The following is a 21,671-nucleotide window of genomic DNA, read 5'->3' as shown; positions in this document are numbered from 1 at the left end:
CCAGACCATCAGAAAAAACCCAGGCCCTATTCCCTAGTTAAAAGCTATAGGGCACTGGGTTTATTTCCCAGTCAGTTAACATGGTCAGGAAAAACTCTGGTCCCTATCTCTGAGCTTAGGCAGTGTCTTATACCTGGGTAGTGGCCCTGGCTGAAAAGGACAACCAACCTGCTGAGTCTGCAGAGCCTAACCATGTTCCATACTGGCAATAAGGACCTTTGTTTCAGCACCAGCTACTCTCACACATGCCCATTGTGATTATCAGAGAGAGATTCAGAAAGAGCATTCTCAACATCATTTCAATGGAGTGTCTATCTTAAATCAGCAGTGTAGTACTACTACTACTACTACCACTACTTCTACTACTACCACTACTTCTACTACTACTACTACTACTACTACTACTACCACTACTTCTACTACTACCACTACTTCTAATACTACTACTACTTCTACTACTACTACTTCAACTACATAGGCAGTGTTACTTTAAAGCACAAAAAGCCAGACAGGAGGACAAGCAGGCAGTTCTTTAAGGGTCTTTGAACCCATCAGGAGGTTGTCTTCATATACTGAAAGTAACACTTCCTCCATCTGGTTGAGACCAGTTCAGCTTTATGAGTCACGCTGAGTCTGTCTGGACAGGGTGTGCAGAGGGAACAGATGGGCTGCCAGTTCGGGGGTGCGGAGAGGTGGAGGGTAGTGGAGAACTTCAGATGCATCTGCTGAGGTAAAGCTTGGTGAGAGATCACTTTCAGAGAGTGTATTCCTGGATTCACTAGTTTATGACGGTGCATTTCTCATAAGCAGCAACCAGACGTGCAGGCCGGCTAAAACTGTTCTGATTACCCCCTAACTGAGACCTTAGGCTTAGGGTAACTGAGAGGTGATAACCCTTATGTAACACACACATACAAACTCACTCTCTACATCTCTACAACACAAATCGTAGATTCACTGTGTTCACTTAATAGCGTTTTATAAGAAAGTAACAATGGCTCAGTGTGGTTCAAGAGGACCCATTTTTTGTTGTTGTACTAGTCATAGTTTTGACTATTGCTTTGAACTGATACAACCTTACAATTAAGGAGAAATCAAGTAATATAATTGTATGCTCTTTTAATTTGATTTCTAAGTACTTAATGGGCATAATTACTATAAATGAAGGAAGGGCTGATCATGTCTCATGATCAACAGAGTCCTTGTGAATTAGTGATTGACTTATTAGTCAAGAGTAACATCCATTGTTAATCCATGGCTCCAGTCAATTTCAGACATGACATAAAATGTACCTGTTCTCTCCTCTCTTTACCCAGGTGTGGACATCCTGAAGTTGGTGGCAGCTCAGATTGGCAGCCACTGGATTGACATGTACCAATCCCTGGCCAATGCCACAGAGCGTGAAGTGGCAGCATTCTCCAACGGCTACCAGTCGGACCACGAGCGTGCATACGCTGCCCTGCAGCACTGGACCATCCGCGATGGGGACGCCAACCTGGCCAAGCTCATCAACGCCCTGCACCGCCACCGCCGCATTGACGTGGTGGAGAAGATACGGGGCATCATGGAAGACAATCCTCAGGTAAGCCCTACTGGCAAAGAGAATCTGTTCTGTCCTCCAGTGAACTCTCCCATCTTGAATCACAGGTGGGCTATTTGGGCTAAATGGCACTCCTCACTAAGGAGCCTTCAGGTCCTCATTTTATCTCACCAAATCTCTAGAGTACAAAGTCACTCATAAAGTCACTCAACGTGAACGTTAACATAGAAATCACATATGGGATGACAACGTTAATTTAAACAAGTCACAAGAGTGGTGACCAGCCCTCCTGCCTTAAGGGAAGGGCCCTCGTGACTGTCCTGGCTTGGCCTAGCGCCACTGTACAGTACAGAGGTCAACGTAGAGAGACTGGCCAGTGGGGAAAGTGGATCATTCATCACGCTCCACTTTTCTCCTAACTTCCTCCCATCTCTCAGATACGTATCATATTATCCCCATGTCCAGTGACCTTCTCTGCTCAAGGTTAGATTCTAACAGTTAAGGGCTTGTAATGGTCGTCTTATGAGAGATATTGAGACCCAGAGATATATCTTACAGGCTGCCTATTGTAATTCTGCTTGTCGTCACTACTTAATAATCCTTGGATGATGGTAATATCTAGTGTGTTTTGTCTCAATCGATGTTGGAGGAGATTGTAGGTAATAAATCATTTGGTGAGGGAGGGAGGGAACAGGGAAGCAGAAGCACAGTATGAGTAGGGAACATAGTGTGCTGGAGGCTGCTCTCTCCCCTTCCTCCCTCCCTCCCTCCCTTGTTTTTCCTCAGTACACTCTTGGCCATTTCTACAGATTTTCTCCTCATTCCATTGAATCAGCACTGGGTCATGTGTTATAAATAACTTAAGAGTAAACCACCAGGAAATGGTAATTTGTGAGGGATACTCTGTAAGGAGGGATGACCATTCATCATGCAGTGTGCCTCTTATTGGTACCAGACAGAAATGCTGCAGACAGACAGTATTGTAGGTGTACACATATGGTATTCTTCCTTACAGGTATGATATACAACCATATGGTTCCACTGACGTAAGACTTCCCCATCCATGTGATTCATAAATGAGGTGTCTGTGTGTGGTGATTCCACCAGAGTGGGCTGGCTGCCTTATTTATGGGAGGGATGGAGCGAAGGAGGGAGGGAGGAAAGGAGAGAGGGAGGGGATGCTGTTTCCTGCTGCCACCCCAGTTTTGTTAATTCATTAAGACACAGCTTGGAGCCATCCTCCATGACTGGGTTGTTTTTAAACAAACCGCAGGGGGTGAGCCCCAAACATTGCTAATCTGCCTCCCCAGCTGATATTCTCTCATTCCAATAGTCTGATTTCATCATAGCTGTAAGGCAAAGAGCCTGAAGCAGAAAGGACAGAGGCTGATCCAAGTTGTTTGTGCGTGTGTGTGTCAGCATGTACTGTATGTGTCAGCGTGTGTTGGTATGCGTGTGGAGCATGTCCTCCTGTTTAATCTTGCAGATGACCATAGCTGCAGTGTGAGCTGAGCTGTGTCTCTCCTCCTGCCCTCGGTCTCTGCTGGTTAGGGCTGACTGATGGAGTCACTGCACTGTCAGTGTTAAATGAGGCCTAGCCATAGACCAATGATGCTGAAGGGCCTTGGCACACTGTAGTAGTTTACCCTAGGACACAGAGATAGATCCTTTTACTGATAATGTCACCGCAAAAACACTTTTGCCCCAGCATATGGTTAAAATAATGTGTTTTTACTTCTCACTGTCTGTTTCTTTGCAGCTGCAAAAGACTAGGGCACATGTTATGATGCTTCAGTCAGCAAGAAACCTGACCTACATGACTTTGTCAGACCAAACACCCTCCCCCATAAAGTCAAATGAGTGCAGTTGGAGCACCAATCTGCTCGGCATGTTTTGTTGCTGTAGGATATGTGTTTTCTATGTAAGGTATTTCTGAGGCACCCTCCCTCTCTTCTCTGCGCCCCTGACAGACACGTTTTAGCCTGCTCCAAAAAAGCACTCAGTCATCTGAATGATGCATTTAGAGGAAGAGATTAAACATCACAACACATTGGCTCTCTGTGGCACGCAAGACCTCAGGTCAACTCCTCGTAAACAAACTGCTTTAACAGAATGAAGATTCTCTCTTAGTGCTTCAGTGGTTGTTGTGTTTATCCCCGCTTGGGAAAAAAGTATTGTCCCAAAGGTCCTAGCCAGCTGCCTCTGTCTGTTTTCTTCTTCTTTCCCTCTGGTCCTCTACTCCCAGTAGGAGCTTTTCCATCCACACCAAGGCCACTTCCCATAATAAGAGTTCTAGCCTCCCCTTCAAGCACAATGCTACACACGGAATCCAATTTCAGACATTATTGTTTACTACTCCCATTAAAGGTCCTTTCATTCGTTCAGAGGCTCAGGTGCATTCTCCAGTCTGCACAGGAAGATGGTGCCGACAGACATTGTCGCCCTATTTCTAGCTCCTAGCCAACTTTGCAGTATTTTTTAAATATTATTTCTTATATTATTTGCTCAGAACATTTCTTGCATTATTACCTACAGCCGAAAATAACTTTTGGATATTAGATTGGAGATCACTCAACCAGCAATTCGACCAGAAATTCTAATTCCCTGAATTTAATCCTTTTTTTTAATCTCCCTAAGACAGTTCCCTTCTTCCCAGGGGCAGCTCCAAGACTCCGCTGCTTGAGAACAGGAATAAGGAGTGGGCTCCAAGTCAGACTCAGGAGGCATGCATACAATCCACCACTTCCGTGTATGTTACTCGCTAACGTTAAGTCCCTGGACAATAAAGTAGACGAGCTCAGGGCAAGGATCTCCTTACAGCGAGACATTAGGGGCTGAAACGTACTCTATTTTATGAAATCATGTCTCTCTCCGGATATACTGTCCCCTACCATTCAGCCAGCAGGGTTCTCTGTCCATTGCGCGGACAGGAAGAAAGAACTCTCCAGGAAAAAGAAAGGTGGAGGTGTATGTTTCATGACTAACTACTTGTGGTGTGATTGTGGTAACGTACAGGAACTCAAGTCCTTTTGTTCTCCCGATCTGAAATACCTCACCATCAAATGCTGACCGCATTACCTCCCAAGAGAGTTTTCTGTCTCTCAAGGAACTACACTCAACTTTATGCAAACTGGACACCGCATATCCTGAGGCTGCAATTATTGTAGCTGGGGACTTTAATAAAGGAAATCTGAGGAAAACGCTACCGAACTTCTATCAACACATATTCTGTGCTACTCGCTCATCGAGCATTCTTGACCATTGCTACTCCTCCTTCCGGGACAACTACAAGGCTCTCCCCTGCCCTCCCTTCGGCAAATCAGATCTTGCCTCAATGTTGCTCCTCCCCTCCTATAAGCATAAACTTAAACAGGAAGCACTCGTGGTAAGGACTGTTCAACATTGGTCTGACCAATCAGAATCTATGCTTCAAGTTTATTTTGATCACGCAGACTGGGAAATATCCCGGGTTGCCTCAGAGAATAGTATATCGACGTATAAACTGAGTTGGGGACTGAGTTCATCAGGAAGTGCGTATAGGATGTTATCCAAAAAAAAAACGTGGATAGATGGCAGCATTTGCGCAAACCTGAAAGCACAAACCACCGCGTTTAACCTCTGCAAGGTGACTGAGAACATGGATGTGTACAAACAGACCAGCTAAGGCAATCAAAGAGGCAAAAAAACCATGTAGGGACAAAGTGGAGACACAGTTTAACGGCTCAGACACAAGATGTATGTGGCAGGGACTCCAGACATGGATTATAAAGGGAAAGCCAGCCTTGTCGCGGACACCAACGCCTCGCTCCCGGACAAGCTAAACACCTACTTTGCCCATTAACCCTCACAATGCTGCCAGCCCAGATGGCATCCCTAGCCACATCCTCAGAGCATGTGCAGACTAGTTGGCTGGAGTTTTTACAGACATATTCAATCTCTCCGTATCCCAGTCTGTTGTCCCCACTTGCTTCAAGATATCCACCATTGTTCCTGTACCCAAGAAAGCGAAGGTAACTGAACTAAATGACTATCGCCCCTTGGCACTCACTTCGGTCATCATGAAGTGCTTTGAGAGGCTAGTTAAGAATCATATCACCTCCACCTTACCCGACACCCTAGACCGACTACAATTTGCATAACGCCCCAACAGATCCACAGATGACGCAATCACCATTGCATTACACACTGCTCTATCCCATCTGGACAAGAGGAATACCTTTGTAAGAATGCTGTTCATTAACTACAGCTCAGCCTTTAACACCACAGTGCCCCTCCAAGCTCATCTATAAGCTCGGGGCCCTGGCTCTGAATCCTGGACTTCCTGACGGGCCGATCCCAGGTGTTGAAGGTAGGCAACAATACCTCTGCCACGCTGATCCTCAACACGGTGCTCCACAAGGGTGCGTGCTCAGCCCCGTCCTGTACTCTCTGTTCAGCCATGACTACGTGGCCATGCATGTCTCCAACTCAACCCCTCCCCTGAATGTGGCTTCTCTTAATGGCATCTGTACTGTAGCTAGGTTTCCATCCAATTGGCGACTGATGTTCATGTGAATATTCAAAAATCTGCATAAAAACATTATGCGCATTTTCCAACCAGAGATGTGTTTCTATCAAATTGCCTTGTTTCGCATAAAAGGCTGTGCGTGATGACGTAGTGCACATAAAAACAACTTTTGCCGTTAAATTCCCATGTACCGAATAAAAAATACAAGTTAAATGGGTTTCCATCGCTTTTTCAACTGGTTTTGTCAATAAAAATGTTGCGCTATATAGCGAATGTGCACACTCTGGTCTTGGCAGATGCGCTCTAGCCAACAGCTCGCAGATACAGTGCGCGTAAAGTCTACATGATGAGATTATTATGGACAAAAGAGTGAGATCATTTTTATTTGTCAAACTGCAGGCAAGCATCTATCTTCATGTCACCAGAATGAGACCCTGGATATTTATTGTAAATGAGCATCAAGGTCATCACTGTGTACTTTCAGGTAGGCCCTTCATCACATCTGTTGGGGAAGATGTTTAGTATCAGCTGTAACATCAGTGGTTGCAGCGTCAGAAGAATACTGTCTATGAGGGAGAAGCAGAGAAAAGAGCTGCCTTTTAAACAACGCGCCCAGTGTCCTACATAACCATAGTGATGCTGAAATTTCTCAGTGTTAACATATGAGGATTCACTTTAGTGGTAAAGGCTCTCTTGACCCACAATGTCTTATGATATTGCAGTTTTTCCATAGCCTACTGTATTTTGCTGCTGAACAGGGTTTATGACTAAACATGCAACACATCTCTCCTAAGCGCCAAAATTTGTCGCTACTCACATTAATGAATCACAGCTACTCTGCAGATTCAGTAAAATATCAGTGTTATTTGTGATCTAATTAAAATGTGGATGTTCTCTGTGTCTCTGATGCCTCAGCAGTTCCTCCCTACACAGGGCCAGACCCCCTAGCGTGTCTATTGTGTGTTTGAGTGTGTGTGCGCTTGCGTGCCTGTGTGTGCCTGCTGCCTGGTGTGAGTATGTGTGTGTGTGATGCGTGACAATGACCCTACCCTGGGGTCTGCTGTGCGTGTGTTGACAGGCTATGTCAGTGACTCAGCCAGATCACTGTCTCTCCTCTAATGACTCAGTCACTGGCTACTGACAACTCAGAGAAGCATCTGGAATGGTGACACCATTTCCCCCTGTTTTCTCCTAATTCTCCACGATGAGTCGATCTGAGTTCAGGTATTTTTAGTCTCCAGGGGTTTCTCTGGAGGGTTAGTTGGTAGGTTTTGTAACAGCTGTTTGTAACATAATTTGGCCAGGGCGGCGTAGTGCTCCAGTCATCGTAGACGTGTCATCGCCTGCCTATCTGACCTAGTGCACAGAGGAACTTGTTATCAAATAGGGGAGATAGCAGGGGCTGCATATGGGTCATATACACACGCAGAAGTAAGTGAGGGCTGTCTGATGCCACATCAAGCTGTTTTATATTGGATTTTATGTTCGCATCAGAAGTTTTCCATTGCGCTCCCATCACCTGCATGGAATTCCATTGTGTTTCTGTGAAGCCATATTGAACTGTGTTCTATTGGATTTTCAGCACCCTGAAAGTTTTCCATTGCATTTCCATCGCCTGTATGAAATGCCCTTTACCATTTCCTTCGTGCCTCACTCACAGCAGAGCCTTTTTTTCTACAGTACCGAAGTCAAAATGTAAGTCTCTCATGAGCTCATCTGGTCCGGTCACCACCAGTTCACTCCATTACCATACCGAAGAAGACTGTTATTTATGTCTTCCCAGAGCCCCAGGGCAAGCACAGTGGTGTACTATACCTGGTAGTGTGTGGCTGGGCCCATGTGGTCTGTGGGCAGTACATTCCTGCTCTGTCCAAGTCCACAGAATCCCTTTCATGTCTGGCCGGTTGTGTACGCTCCCTGAGGCAAGGAGAGAGTGTCACGGATGGGAGTGGGTGGTCTGGGGCTGTGGGCTGGCCCGCTGTGTCACCTGACGCAGGCTGCATGGGGCTGGGCACACAGGAGCTCCCTGTCCTCTCCCTGCACTACGTAAAAGGGCCTGTTTCCAAACTTGTGCAGGTGTATCCAAAAGTCTAATAATAACCACTTGTACCATAGTAGGCATAAGTTGTGATATGTAAAGGATTCAAAAGTCAACAATTGCTAAAGTCACTGACTCTCTGTGACATGACAAGCCTGAGCACTCAGCTCTTGAAATGCTATTAGTTCATGACAATATTGAGGTGCGAGTGTCAGGATATCTTCCAACTATCTAGCAATCTCTTTAGCGTTGGCACTTCTCAGCATGTCACCGGCTGGACACAATTGCAGTCAGGATCAAAGTCACCATTGAGTGGTGTTCCCACTATCAAACAGTCGCAAATCGCTTTTGAGTCATCACAGATATCATACTTTAAATCCTCAGAGTGGCAAGCAAGACACAAGAGCCTTCAGAGGTGTACGGATAACTAAGAGTACGAAACTGGGGTATTTGGTGCAGTGGTCTGTCCGGACAACAGTGTGACTCAGAACACTGCTTTCTCAGCCATTGGTTTCCAACACTGACACTCTCCTCCCCTCTCCCTCTCAATTCAATTCAAGGGGCTTTATTGGCATGGGAAACATATGTTAACATTGCCAAAGCAAGTGAAGTAGGTAATATACCTTTCTCTCTCTCCATCTCCCTCTGTTTCTCTCCTCCCCTCTCCCTCTGCAGTTTAATCTGAACCAGCTGATGACTGTGAATGTAACCCCGAGCCACAGTCCTGTCCACAAGTCTTTGGAGTCTCCTGGTGTGGTGGTGGAGCAGTCTCCTGTGGACCGGACCAAGGGCTTCTTCCCCGACGAATCAGAGCCTCTGCTCCGCTGTGACTCCACCTCCAGCAAAGACTCCGCCCTCAGCAGGACCGGCTCGTTCATCACCAAAGGTAAGCACATATGACACAGTTCTGTTTCAGTAATGAGGCTAAGCAACTGGCTCCTACAGAGGTGACATACTTGTATTTACTGCCCCCTTCTGGTTATAAAGTGCACCTGATTTCATACTCCATTATAGCAAGTCATCAACTATGAAATCTTTGAGAAATACGTCTTAGTCATCATAAGGATGACTGGGCTTTTATTCCCAGCAGCAGAACGTAACTGCTAATTTAGTCATTCATGATTTCCTATTTTATGGACAACAACAAGCTGTAGCTAACATCCATAGTATGTTGCAGTCTATCCTCCTCCTCATTCTGACATTTTCTTCCTCTCCTCTGTGACTTCCAGAGAAGAAAGACACGGTGCTACGTCAGGTCCGGCTGGACCCGTGCGACCTGCAGCCCATCTTCGACGACATGCTGCACATCCTAAACCTTGATGAGCTGCACGTCATCGAGGCGATCCCCATGGCAGAGGACAAACTGGACCGCCTCTTCGAGATTGCCGGGGTCAAGAGCCAGGAGGCCAGCCAGACCCTGCTGGACTCGGTCTATAGCCACCTGCCTGACCTCCTATAGGCCCGCTGCTGTGGAGCTACAGACCTATACTGTGGTCAGGGGACTCCCCACTTCCTTCTGCTGCAAACCCCTCCTTTTCGGTGTGGCTTCCTCCTCCCCCCACCCCAAATACTCTGAGGCAAGCTAGTGAGATGCTGCTCTATTCTGGATAGTCGTCTACACGCCTTCATGACCGCCAATCGGCTATCCTCCATTCCTAGCAGCCTGACTTAGTCCCCCACTAATACTATGGTTAGGGAGCGTCCCTTTTTTTCCACCTTTATTTAACCAGGTAGGCTAGTTGAGAACAAGTTCTCATTTACAACTGCGACCTGGCAGTTGTAAATTCTCTCTCTATGATCCTGCACACTCTCACCCCCAGGCCAGACCATACAGCCACATGCCTGACCTCTTGAAGTCTCCTTCCATCACTCCCCCCATGTTGAGGGGAGGGGTCCGGGGTACAGGCCCCCCCCCCCACAGCCCCCCACGGCGAGCCTCCCTGCCTGGAGGAAGGGCAGGACAGAGTGGCCAGGCTCTGTCACCCAGCCTGGAGTTCTGGACAGACATAGCACCACCATCACCACTATGCTCATTAAACCATTGCTATTGCCCTTGTGTCAATGTAGCATTAAACAAGTGTTCTCTTTACATTTTTGAGATTGTTGTGGGTGTGTCAGCCAGTGCTATAAACCCGTATTCACTCATTCATGCAAGCAAACTTCAACAACACACTCATGCACAATGTCTATACATGTCAAACATCCCACATGAAGAAATACTATAGTCTATACTATGGTATGAATACTACAGTATTCACTGTAGTGTTTTTGCTAACTTTACTGTAGTATTTACTATAGTATACTGTAGTATTTACAGTTTACTATAGTATACATACTGTAGTAAAAACAAACAGTAGTGTATACTATATTAATTACTGTAATATTTTTGCAGACTGTAGTATACTGTAGTATTTACTGTAGTGTTTTTGTTTTATTATCTTTGACATTGGGGGGCATTCTCCTTGAAGAAACCTACTGGAGAAATACTAAGAGCAAATTTTCCATAACCTGTAGGTAGTGCTGGGTTCTGACACGGAGAGTTCAGAGCTTCTACTCTTTTCCATAACTATAGGGAACACAATATATGGTCTATACTTGGCATGTAGGTTTCAAACTTACGGGTGGCCCAAATTGGGACATGGGGGAGGGGATTGGCAGGGTACAGTATGTACAAATTGTATACTGTAGTATTTACTATAGTTAAAAAAAAAATTTGCAAACTTTTTTTGTAGTATTTACTAGTGTTTTTTTGTGGATAATACTATAGTATATACTATAGTATTCTAAAGTACTACAACATTCTATACTAAGTCCTACACATGATCGAGGGATATTACAGTGTGTACAATTTTATAGTATACTACAGCTTACTGCATACTTCTATAGTAAATACTGTAGTATTCTAGAATAAACTGTAGTATTTTTTTATGAGGGACACTACGACGCACACTCATGATGCACAATGTCTTACACTAATAGTATGTAATATGATTGATGCACTAATTCTTGTTCTTTGAGTAACAACCATTTCATCTGTATTCATTCTGCCATATGTGCTTCAATGTCTCTTTGAAATGCTGTTTACTTACATGTCACATATATATTTTTTCTACATTTATTTTGAGTATTATCATTTGTAGTTTTTTAGCTCTTTGATTTCTTAGCAACTATGTTTGTCATGATTTCAAGGGCATTCTGATATGTCCCAGCTTGGTGTAATGAGACCATCTTACTGGATGTAAGATATGCATAGTTGCTCCATATTCTACTTGAATCTGACAGTCATCTTCTGGATTGTGGTACTTGATTAAAAAATAACAATGTACAACTATAGTTCCTTTTAAATTCAACATCTTAAAAAAAGCACCACCAAAAAACATGTTGCTGTGAGGTGCCAGTATTCAACTCACAGATGTTAGGAAAGGAACATAGACTGACTTTTTGCCAAGCTATTCTGGTGCTAGACTTGAAATTCTCTAGTTGGGCATAATACCAGGATGATATGGGGCGCTTTCAGGACAATCGCTACTAAAGTATTCTGGACTTTGCGGGGGGTAAAATAGATGCAGCTGCTCTGGACTTTGTTGGACTGAATTGAAGTGTTGTTTGAGCTGTCCACATCGCTGTTGGGTCTAATGTAGGAGTGTGAAGGTAAGCATATAGAACGAGTCTGAAACGTTGAAGTTGAGGTGTACTGTACATGTACTCTGGTGGCTGTTTTTAAACATAACACATGTAACCAGTACATTTACTATTATGTAACATCTTAAATCAACCAATTAAAGTTAAAACATTTGTCATAATGTGGAGTGTGTGTCATACTTACTGTATCTCTCTTTCACCAAGAATTTGTTACAGTGAACAGGTTTCCATGTAACCTTTTTATGCGAGTTATAACGACACAAGGCGAGACTCAGATGCAGACACAGAAGGCAGATGGTTTGAGCTCTGATATTTATTATAGTCCAAGGGGTAGGCAAAAGACAGGTCGGGGACAGGCAAGAGTTCATAACCAAGTCAGAGTCCAAAACAGTACAGGGCGGCAGGCAGGCTCGAGGTCAGGGGCAGGCAGAATGGCCAGGCAGGCAGGCTCAGAGTCAGGACAGGCAAGGGTCAGAACCAGGAGGACGAGAAAAACAGAGACTGGGAAAAAACTGGACCTAAGAGAAAAACGCTGGTTGACTTGGCAACAAGACGAACTGGCACAGACAGACAGAAAACACAGGTATAAATACACAGGATAATGGGGAAGATGGGCGACACCTGGAGGGGGTGGAGACGAGCAAAAGAACAGGTGAAACAGATCAGGGTGTGACACGAGTAAAGTACATGTCAGATAAAAATGTAATGACAAGCCTGATGGAAACAGTAAATTTGTTGGTAAACTTTCCAAATGTCGACAAAACAAAATACGCTATACAAGATGGGATATTTTTGTGTCAGTAAAATGTATTATGTGAGAAATTGTGGTGTAAATGCTTTTGTGTGCAAATATTGATAAAATATCCATTAAATCGAAGCAAACTTGGAGTCACGCATTAATACAGTATGTTGTGAGGTCCTCTCACTAAGTCTCGGAAAGCATGCAGTTTATTAGGCTACAGATGAAATAAGTTATGATGAACTTTACAGGGTGGTGAGAGTGCAAGGTGATGAGCTTGATGCTCCTTTCCAATAAATATTGAGGGTCTTATTCTGGTGACATGATAATCGATGCTTGGCTGCTGTTTGAAAAATATTATCTCGCTCTTTTTTCCATAATAATCTCATCATGTAAGCTATACCCACACTGTACAATGCATTCGGAAAGTATTCAGACCCCTTGACTTTTTCCACATTTTGTTACGTTACAGCCTTATTCTAAAATGTATTAAATTGTTTTTTTTTCCTTATTAATCTACACACAATAGCCCACAATGACAAAGTAAAATCGATTTTTAGAAATGTTTGCAAATTTAAAAGAATAACTGAGATATTACATATGAATTAGGACCCTTTACTTAGTACTTTGTTGAAGCACCTTTGGCAGTGATTACAGCCTTGAATCTTCTTGGGTATGATGCTACAAGCTTGGCAAACCTGTATTTGGGGAGTTTCTCCCATTATTCTCTGCAAGTCCCCTCAAGGCTCTGTCAGGTTGGACGGGAAGCGTCGCTACACAGCTATTTTCAGGTCTCTCCAGAGATGTTCGATCGGGTTCAAGTCCGGGCTCTCACACAGCATGATGGTACTACCACCATGCTTCACTGTAGGGATGGTGCCTGGTTTCTTCCAGACGTGACACTTGGCATTCAGGCCAAAGAGTTCAATCTTGGTTTCATCAGACCAGAGAATCTTGTTTCTCATGGTCTGAGAGTCCTTTAGGTGCCTTTTGGCAAACTCCAAGCGGGGTATCATATGCTTTTTACTGGGGAGTGGCTTCTGTCTGGCCCCTCTACCATAAAGGCCTGATTAGTGGAGTCCTGCAGAGATGGCTGTCCTTCTGGAAGGTACTCCAATCTCCACAGAGAAACTCTGGAGCTCTGTAAGAGTGACCAATGGGTCCTTGGTCACCTCCCTGACAAAGGCCCTTCTCCCCCGATTGCTCAGTTTGGCCAGGTGGCCAGCTCTAGGAAGATTCTTGGTGGTTCAAAACTTCTTACATTTAAGAATGATGGAGGCCACTGTGTTCTTAGGGACCTTCAATGCTGCAGACATGTTTTGGTACCCTTCCCCAGATCTGTGCCTTGACACAATCCTGTCTCGGAGCTCTGCGGACAATTCCTTCTAGCTCATTACTTGGTTTTTGCTCTGAAATGCACTGTCAATTGTGGGACCTTATATAGACAGGTCCTTATATAGAAAGTTGTGTGCCTTTCCAAATTATGTCCAATCAATTAAATTGTAGGACCAACTTGTAGAAACATCTCAAGGATGATCAATGGAAACAGAATGCACCTGAGCTCAATTTCGAGTCTCATAACAAAGGGTCTGATTGCTTATGTAAATAAGGTATTTCTGTTTTTTTAAATTTGCAAACATTTCTAAATACCTGTTTTTGCTTTGTCATTATGGGATATTGTATGTGGATTGATGAGGGAAAACATAATTAAATCAATTCTAGAGTAAGGCTGTAACGTAACAGAATGTGGAAAAAGGGAAGGGTTCTGAATATTTTCCTAATGCACTGTATCTATACCGAACACAAATATGAACGCAAATTGTAACAATTTCAAAGATTTTACTGAGTTACAGTTACATAAGAGGAAATCGATCGATTGACATGAATTCATTAGGCTCTAATCTATGGATTTTGCAAGATTGGGAATATAAACTCAGCAAAAAAAGAAACGTCCTCACTGTCAACTGCATTTATTTTCACCAAACTTAACATGTGTAAATATTTGTCTGAACATAAGATTCACCAACTGAGACAAACTGAACAAGTTCCACAGCCATGTGACTAACAGAAATGGAATAATGTCCCTGAACAAAGGGGGGTCAAAATCAAAGTAACAGTCATTATCTGGTGTGGCCACCAGCTGCATTAAGTACTGCAGTGCTTCTCCTCCTCATAGACTGCACCATATTTGCCAGTTCTTGCTGTGAGATGTTATCCCACTCTTCCACCAAGGCACCTGCAAGTTCCCGGACATTTCTGGGGGGAATGGCCCTAGCCCTCACCCAGATGTGCTCAATGGGATTGAGATCCGGGCTCTTCGCTGGCCATGGCAGAACACTGATATTCCTGTCTTGCAGAAAATCACGCACAGAACGAGCAGTATGGCTGGAGGCATTGTCATGCTGGAGGATCATGTCAGGATGAGCCTGCAGGAAGGGTACCACATGAGGGAGAAGGAAGTCTTCTCTGTAACGCACAGTTCAGTCCGCTGATGCTGTGACACACCGCCTCAGACCATGACGGACCCTCCACCTCCAAATCAATCCCGCTCCAAAGTACAGGCCTCTGTGTAACGTTCATTCCATTTGACGATAAACGCGAATCTGACCATCACCCCTGGTGAGACAAAACTGCGACTCGTCAGTGAAGAGCACTTTTTGCCAGTCCTGTCTGGTCCAGCGACGGTGGGTTTGTGCCCATAGGCGACGTTGTTGCCGGTGATGTCTGGTGAGGACCTGCCTTACAACAGGCCTAGAAGCCCTCAGTCCAGCCTCTCTCAGCCTATTGCGGACAGTCTGAGCACTGACGGAGGGATTGTGCGTTCCTGGTGTAACTCGGGCAGTTGTTGTTGCCATCCTGTACCTGTCCCACAGGTGTGATGTTCAGATGTACCGATCCTGTGCAGGTGTTGTTACACGTGGTTTGCCACTGTGAGGACAATCAGCTGTCCATCCTGTCTCCGTGTAGCGTTGTCTTAGGCGTCTCACAGTATAGACATTGCAATTTATTGCCCTGGCCACATCTGCAGTCCTCATGCCTCCTTGCAGCATGCCTAAGGCACGTTCACGCAGATGAGCAGGGACCCTGGGTATCTTTCTTTCTGTGTTTTTCAGAGTCAGTAGAAAGGCCTCTGAGGTGTCCTAAGTTTTCATAACTGTGACCTTAATTGCCTACCGTCTGTAAGCTGTTAGTGTCTTAACGGCCGTTCCACAGGTGCATGTTCATTAATTGCTTATGGTTCATTGAACAAGCAAGGCAAACAGAGTTTAAACCCTTTACAATGAATATCTGTGAAGTTATTTGGATTTTTACGAATTATCTTTGAAAGACAGGGTCCTGATAAAGGGCCGTTTCTTTTTTTGCTGAGTTTAGATATACATCTGTTGGTCAAAGGTAGCTTAAAAAAAATATGCCTCACAATGGGCCTCAGGATCTTGTCACAGTATTTCTGTGCATTAAAATTGTCATCAATAAAATGCAATTGTGTTTGTTGTCCATAGCTTATGCCTGCCCATAACATAAGCCCACCTTCACCATGATCACTTGACATCAGCAAACCGCAAACCGCTCGTCCACACAACACCATACAGTGCAAAAGTATTCATCCCCCTTGGCGTTTTTCCTATTTTGTTGCATTACAACCTGTAATTTGAATAGATTTTTATTTGGATTTCATGTAATGGACATACACAAAATAGTCTAAATTGGTGAAGTGAAATGAAAAAAATAACTTGTTTAAAAAAATTTGAAAAAATATAAAATGGAAAAGTGGTGCGTGCATATGTATTCACCCCCTTTGCTATGAAGCCCCTAAATGTATTTATTTTACTAGGCAAGTCAGTTAAGAACAAATTCTTATTTTCAATGATGGCCTAGGAACAGTGCCTTGTTCAGGGGCAGAACGACAGATTTGTACCTTGTCAGCTCGGGGATTCAAACTTGCAACCTTTCGGTTACTAGCCCAACATCTAACCACTAGGCTACCCTGCCGCCCCAAAATAAGATCTGGTGCAACCAATTACCTTTAGAAGTCACAGAATTAGTTACAGTTGAAGTCAGATGTTTACATACACTTAGGTTGGAGTAATTAAAACTCGTTTTTCAACCACTCCACAAATTTCTTGTTATTAATAAACTATAGTTTTGGCAAGTCGGTTAGGACATCTACTTTGTGCATGACAAGTAATTTTTCCAACAATTGTTTACAGACAGATTATTTCACTTATAATTCACTGTATCACAATTCCAGTGGGTCAGAAGTTTACATACACTAAGTTGACTGTGCCTTCATACAGCTTGGAAAATTCCAGAAAATGTAATGGCTTTAGAAGCTTCTGATAGACTAATTGACATAATTTGAGTCAATTGGAGGTGTACCTGTAGATGTATTTCAAGGCCTACCTTCAAACTCAAAGTACCTCTTTGCTTGACATCATTAGAAAAATCAAAAGAAATCAGCCAAGACCTAAGTAAAAAAATTGCAGACCTCCACAGGTCTGGTTCATCCTTGGGAGCAATTTCCAAACGCCTGAAGGTACCACGTTCATCTGTACAATCAATAGTACTCAGGAAGGAGACGCGTTCTGTCTCCTAGAGATGAACGTACTTTGGTGCGTAAAGTTCAAATCAATCCCAGAACAACAGCAAAGGACCTTGTGAAGATGCTGGAGGAAACAGGTACAAAAGTATCTGTAGCCACATTAAAACGAGTCCTATATCAACATAACCTGAAAGGCTGCTCAGCAAGGAAGAAGCCACTGCTCCAAAACCGCCATAAAAAAGCCAGACTACGGTTTGCAACTGCACGTGTGGCTCAGTTGGTAGAGCATGGTGTTTGAAACACCAGGGTTTTGGGTTCGATTCCCACGGGGGACCAGTACGGAGAATTTTTTTAATGAAATGTATGCATTCACTACTGTAAGTCGCTCTGGATAAGAGCGTCTGCTAAAATGATTAAAATGTAAAGATTGTACGTTTTGGAGAAATGTCCTCTGGTTTGATGAAACAAAAATATAACTTTTTGGCCATAATGACCATTGTTATGTCTTGAGGAAAAAGGGGGAGGATTGCAAGCCGAAGAACACCATTCCAACCGTGAAGCACGGGGTTGGTAGCATCATGTTGTGGGGGTGCTTTGCTGCAGGAGGGACTGGTGCACTTCACAAAATAGATGTCATCATGAGAGAGGAAAATGATGTGGATATATTGAAGCAACATCTCAAGACATCAGTCAGGAAGTTAAAGCTTGGTTGCAAATGGGTCTTCCAAATGGACAATGACCCCAAGCATACTTCCAAAGTTGTGGCAAAATGGCTTAAGGACAACAAAGTCAAGGTATTGGAGTTGCCATCATATTGCCCTGACCTCAATCCTATAGAAAATGTGTGGGCTGAACTGAAAAAGCGTTTGCGAGCAAGGAGGCCTACAAACCTGACTCAGTTACACAAGCTCTGTCAAGTGGAATGGGCCAAAATTCACCCAATTTATTGTGGGAAGCTTGTGGAAGGCTACCCAAAACATTTGACCCAAGTTAAACAATTCAAAGGCAATGCTACCAAATACTAATTGAGTGTATGTAAACATCTGACCCACTGGCTATGTGATGAAAGAAATAAAAGCTGAAATAAATAATTCTCTCTACTATTATTCTGACATTTCACATTCTTAAAATAAAGTGGTGATCCTAACTGACCTAAGACAGGGCATTTGTACTCGGAAACTGAGTTTAAATGTATTTGGCTAAGGTGTATGTAAACTTCTGACTTCAACTGTAAATAAAGTCCACCTGTGTGCAATCTAAGTGTCACATGATCTCAGTATATATATATATATATATATATATATATACATACATACATATATACATACATACATACACACACACACCTGTTCCGAAAGGCCCAAGAGTCTGCAACACCACTAAGCAAGGGGCACCACCAAGTAAGCTGCACCATGAAGACCAAGGAGCTCTCCAAACAGGTCAGGGACAAAGTTCTGGAGAAGTACAGATCAGGGTTGGGTTATAAAAAATATCAGAAACTTTGAACATCCCACGGAGCACCATTAAATCCATTATTAAAAAATGGAAAGAATATGGCACCACAACAAACCTGCAAAGAGAGGGCCGCCCACCAAAACTCACGGACCAGGCAAGGAGGGCATTAACCAGAGAGGCAACAAAGAGACCAAAGATAACCCTGAAGGAGTTGCAAAGCTCCACAGTGAGATTGGATTATCTGTCCATAGGACCCTTTAAGCCATACACTCCACAGAGCTGGGCTTTACAGAAGAGTGGCCAAAAAAAAGCTGTTGCTTAAAGAAAAAATAAGCAAACATTCGAGAGATTTAAGACTGGGTCGGAGGTTCACCTTCCAGCAGGACAATGACCCAAAGCATACTGTTAAAGCAACACTCGAGTGGTTTAAGGGGACACATTTAAAACTCTTAGAATGGCCTATTCAAAGCCCAGACCTCAATCCAATTGAGAATCTGTTGTATGACTTAAAGATTGTTGTACACCAGCGGAACCCATCCAACTTGAAGGAGCTGGAGCAGTTTGCCTTGAAGAATGGGAAAAAAATCCCAGTGTCTAGATGTGCCAAGCTTATAGAGACGTACCCCAAGAGACTTGCAGCTGTAATTGCTGCCAAAGATGGCTCTACAAAGTATTGACTTTGGGGGGGTGAATAGTTATTTACGCTCAAGTTCAGTTTTTTTGTCTTAATCATTGTTTGTTTCACAATAAAAAAATATTTTGCATCTTCAAAGTGATAGGCATGTTGTGTGAATGAAATGATACAAACCCCAAAAATCAATTTTAATTCCAAGTTGTAATATAACAAAATAGGAAAAATGCCAAGGGGGTGAATACTTTCACAAGCCACTGTACACATGGTCTGGTTGTGAGGCCACTTGGACGTACTGCCAAATTCTCTAAAACGACAGTGGTAGAGAAATTAACATGACATTGTCTCTCGCCATCCGAGTAATTGTGAATCCGAACCCTAAATTCTTGTCCACAGGTACAAGGCGGGTAAGATGGCGGACTGAACGTAGCTATGTAGACCAACTCAAGATAAAAACGTAATATTCAATATCGGTAAGTTAGACTAAGTATTAGCACTACACAATCTGGTGGGTGATAACCTTCAATCTGGATAACAACACAAAACAAATCTTAAGACTAGAGAAATTTATCGACAAATATTACTGAAAACAAGCAACACCCAAGAGAGTAAGACGAAAACCTATTTCAAAACGAAAACGTGACTCTTCTACAGACACAGACAATTTTATATTTTCACCACCGGAAATGGTAAAGGTCGATACCGATCTGTTAAAATCAATAAATGACAAACTGGGTGTACTTGAACTAGTCAGTAAGGATATAAAAGAGTTGAATGCCTCGAGATGAGTGATGAAAAAGCTGTGACATTGGAGAAAGACACAAACAAGCTAAAAGGGACAGTCAATAAGATTGAAACCGAAGTTAATGAACTTAAAAAGGAGAACATCGTTCTGAGAGAAGCCTTACTTGACATACAGACTAGATCTATGAGAAAGAATCTGGTACTTACAGGTATCCAAGAGAAAGAAGGAGAAGTTCCTGAAACTGTAGTTAGAGAGTTCCTCCTTACAGCGCTTCGGATTCCACGGGAAGCTATCGACAAAATCCAACTCTAACGTGTGCACCGCTTCGGACAGAGAGGGCAGAGGTATGAACGCCCAATCGTTGCCAAATTTGCTTTCTTTAAAGATAAAATAATGGTTAAAAGCCTGGGTAAAAGACTTGCTGGCACAGAAATTGGCATGAATGACCATTTCCCGAAGGAAATTGCAGAACGGCGTAAAGTTCTGTGTCCAATTTTCAAGGAAAATAGATTAAAAGGGAAACGAGTAGCTCTCATCATCGATAAACTATATTTTGATAACCAGTTGTTTCGTCGATAAACTATATATGGATAACCAGTTGTTCAGAGACACAAAGACTACTCCATGGCTATTTTAAAAATGTGTTCTTATAGAGGAGGCAAATTATGAAACACACAATTCTTGCCCTCTTATGGATTGTTATAATATATAGAAATGCTACATTTTTTGTTGTATCTTCAAATATAACTAATTGGATCACAAAAGCACTAATTCAACATGGTGAAGATAAAAACTGTCACATCCTGACCAGCAGAGGGAGCAAATGGATTAGTTTTGGTCAGGATGTGGCAGGGGTTTTGTGTGTGTGAATGGTTGTGTTGGTGATTGGGACTCCCAATTGAAGGCAGGTGTGTTGAGGTGCCTTTGATTGGGAGTCCTATATAGGAGTGTGTGTTTTTCTTTGGGGTTGTGGGTAATTGTTTCTGTTCAGTGTGTTATGCTGTCAGTACTGTTGAGCTGTCGGTATTTTCTTGTTTTGTAGTGTTCCAGTGATCTTTTTTTGAATTAAATGATGCTGAACACTAACTCTGCTGCATTTTGGTCCACTTCTTCTCTCCATGATGACAGCTGTGACAAAACTCAGTAAACAGAAGGCACAGTATGTGTGGATGGTGTGGTGTGTGTTTTTTGGTGTTTGGGAAAGTGTGGCGTTGAGTGAAAGGAAATGGTTGCAGGTCCCAGAACCAATGTATTGCTCTGAGCGGGGGTTGCTTTCAATGTTGTTTGGATGAGGGATATACTTTTTATAATGAATTATACATCTTTATTTATTTATTTATTTATTTATTTATTTATTTATTGTCCTATCCTGGTGGAACAGCGTTTTAAAATAAATTATACATTTAATTTATTTATTGTCCTATCATGGGGAACTACATTTTTAAAATAAATTATACATCTAATTTATTTATGATCCTTTATTGATGGAACGGACCACAACCCTATACCCTAGACACTCACCTGAATGACCCAGATACTAAGGAGAAGTCCCTAACTTATTTTTTTTAGGGGCCTGCTGTAAGCAGTCTGTATAAAACCAAAATGCGGTCAGAGACCTAGAGCAGCACTGCCCCCTCAAGATTCTGAGCCTGCTTGGCAGGGTTGGTCCTGCAAAGCCAAAGCCCCCTAAAGGGAGAGCATAATATACAAGGAAATTCTCAAAGCTGCTAATGAGAACCTTGACAACCTTGTACCTAGTCGGTGGGGATTCCGGTGGGGTGCCCCCACCCAGGCAGTGGCAGTGCTGGCAACACTAGCTGCAGTAACCCATGGG

General features: G+C 43.3%; 1 protein-coding gene and 1 non-coding gene across 2 annotated transcripts in view; one reads left to right on the top strand and one right to left on the bottom strand.

Annotated features, from left to right (window-relative positions):
- Nucleotides 1–11,888, top strand: part of LOC115192078 (tumor necrosis factor receptor superfamily member 21) — a 37,931-nt gene extending 26,043 nt beyond the window's left edge. The window contains exons 4-6 of the mRNA XM_029750199.1: nt 1,317–1,582; nt 8,761–8,971; nt 9,315–11,888. Of these exons, the coding sequence (XP_029606059.1) occupies nt 1,317–1,582; nt 8,761–8,971; nt 9,315–9,544 (707 nt within the window). The 3' untranslated portion in view covers nt 9,545–11,888. The remainder of the gene's footprint in view (nt 1–1,316; nt 1,583–8,760; nt 8,972–9,314) is intronic.
- LOC115147413 (U7 small nuclear RNA) lies at nt 10,535–10,587 on the bottom strand. The gene has a single exon (XR_003866332.1). It is a non-coding gene; the product is annotated as a U7 small nuclear RNA (small nuclear RNA).
- Nucleotides 11,889–21,671: the final 9,783 nt, after the last annotated feature.

This window comes from Salmo trutta, chromosome 1, assembly GCF_901001165.1.
Source record: "Salmo trutta chromosome 1, fSalTru1.1, whole genome shotgun sequence".
NCBI lineage: Eukaryota > Metazoa > Chordata > Actinopteri > Salmoniformes > Salmonidae > Salmo > Salmo trutta.
Note: the sequence above shows the minus strand (reverse complement) of the source record. Positions and strands in the feature narration are given on the sequence as shown.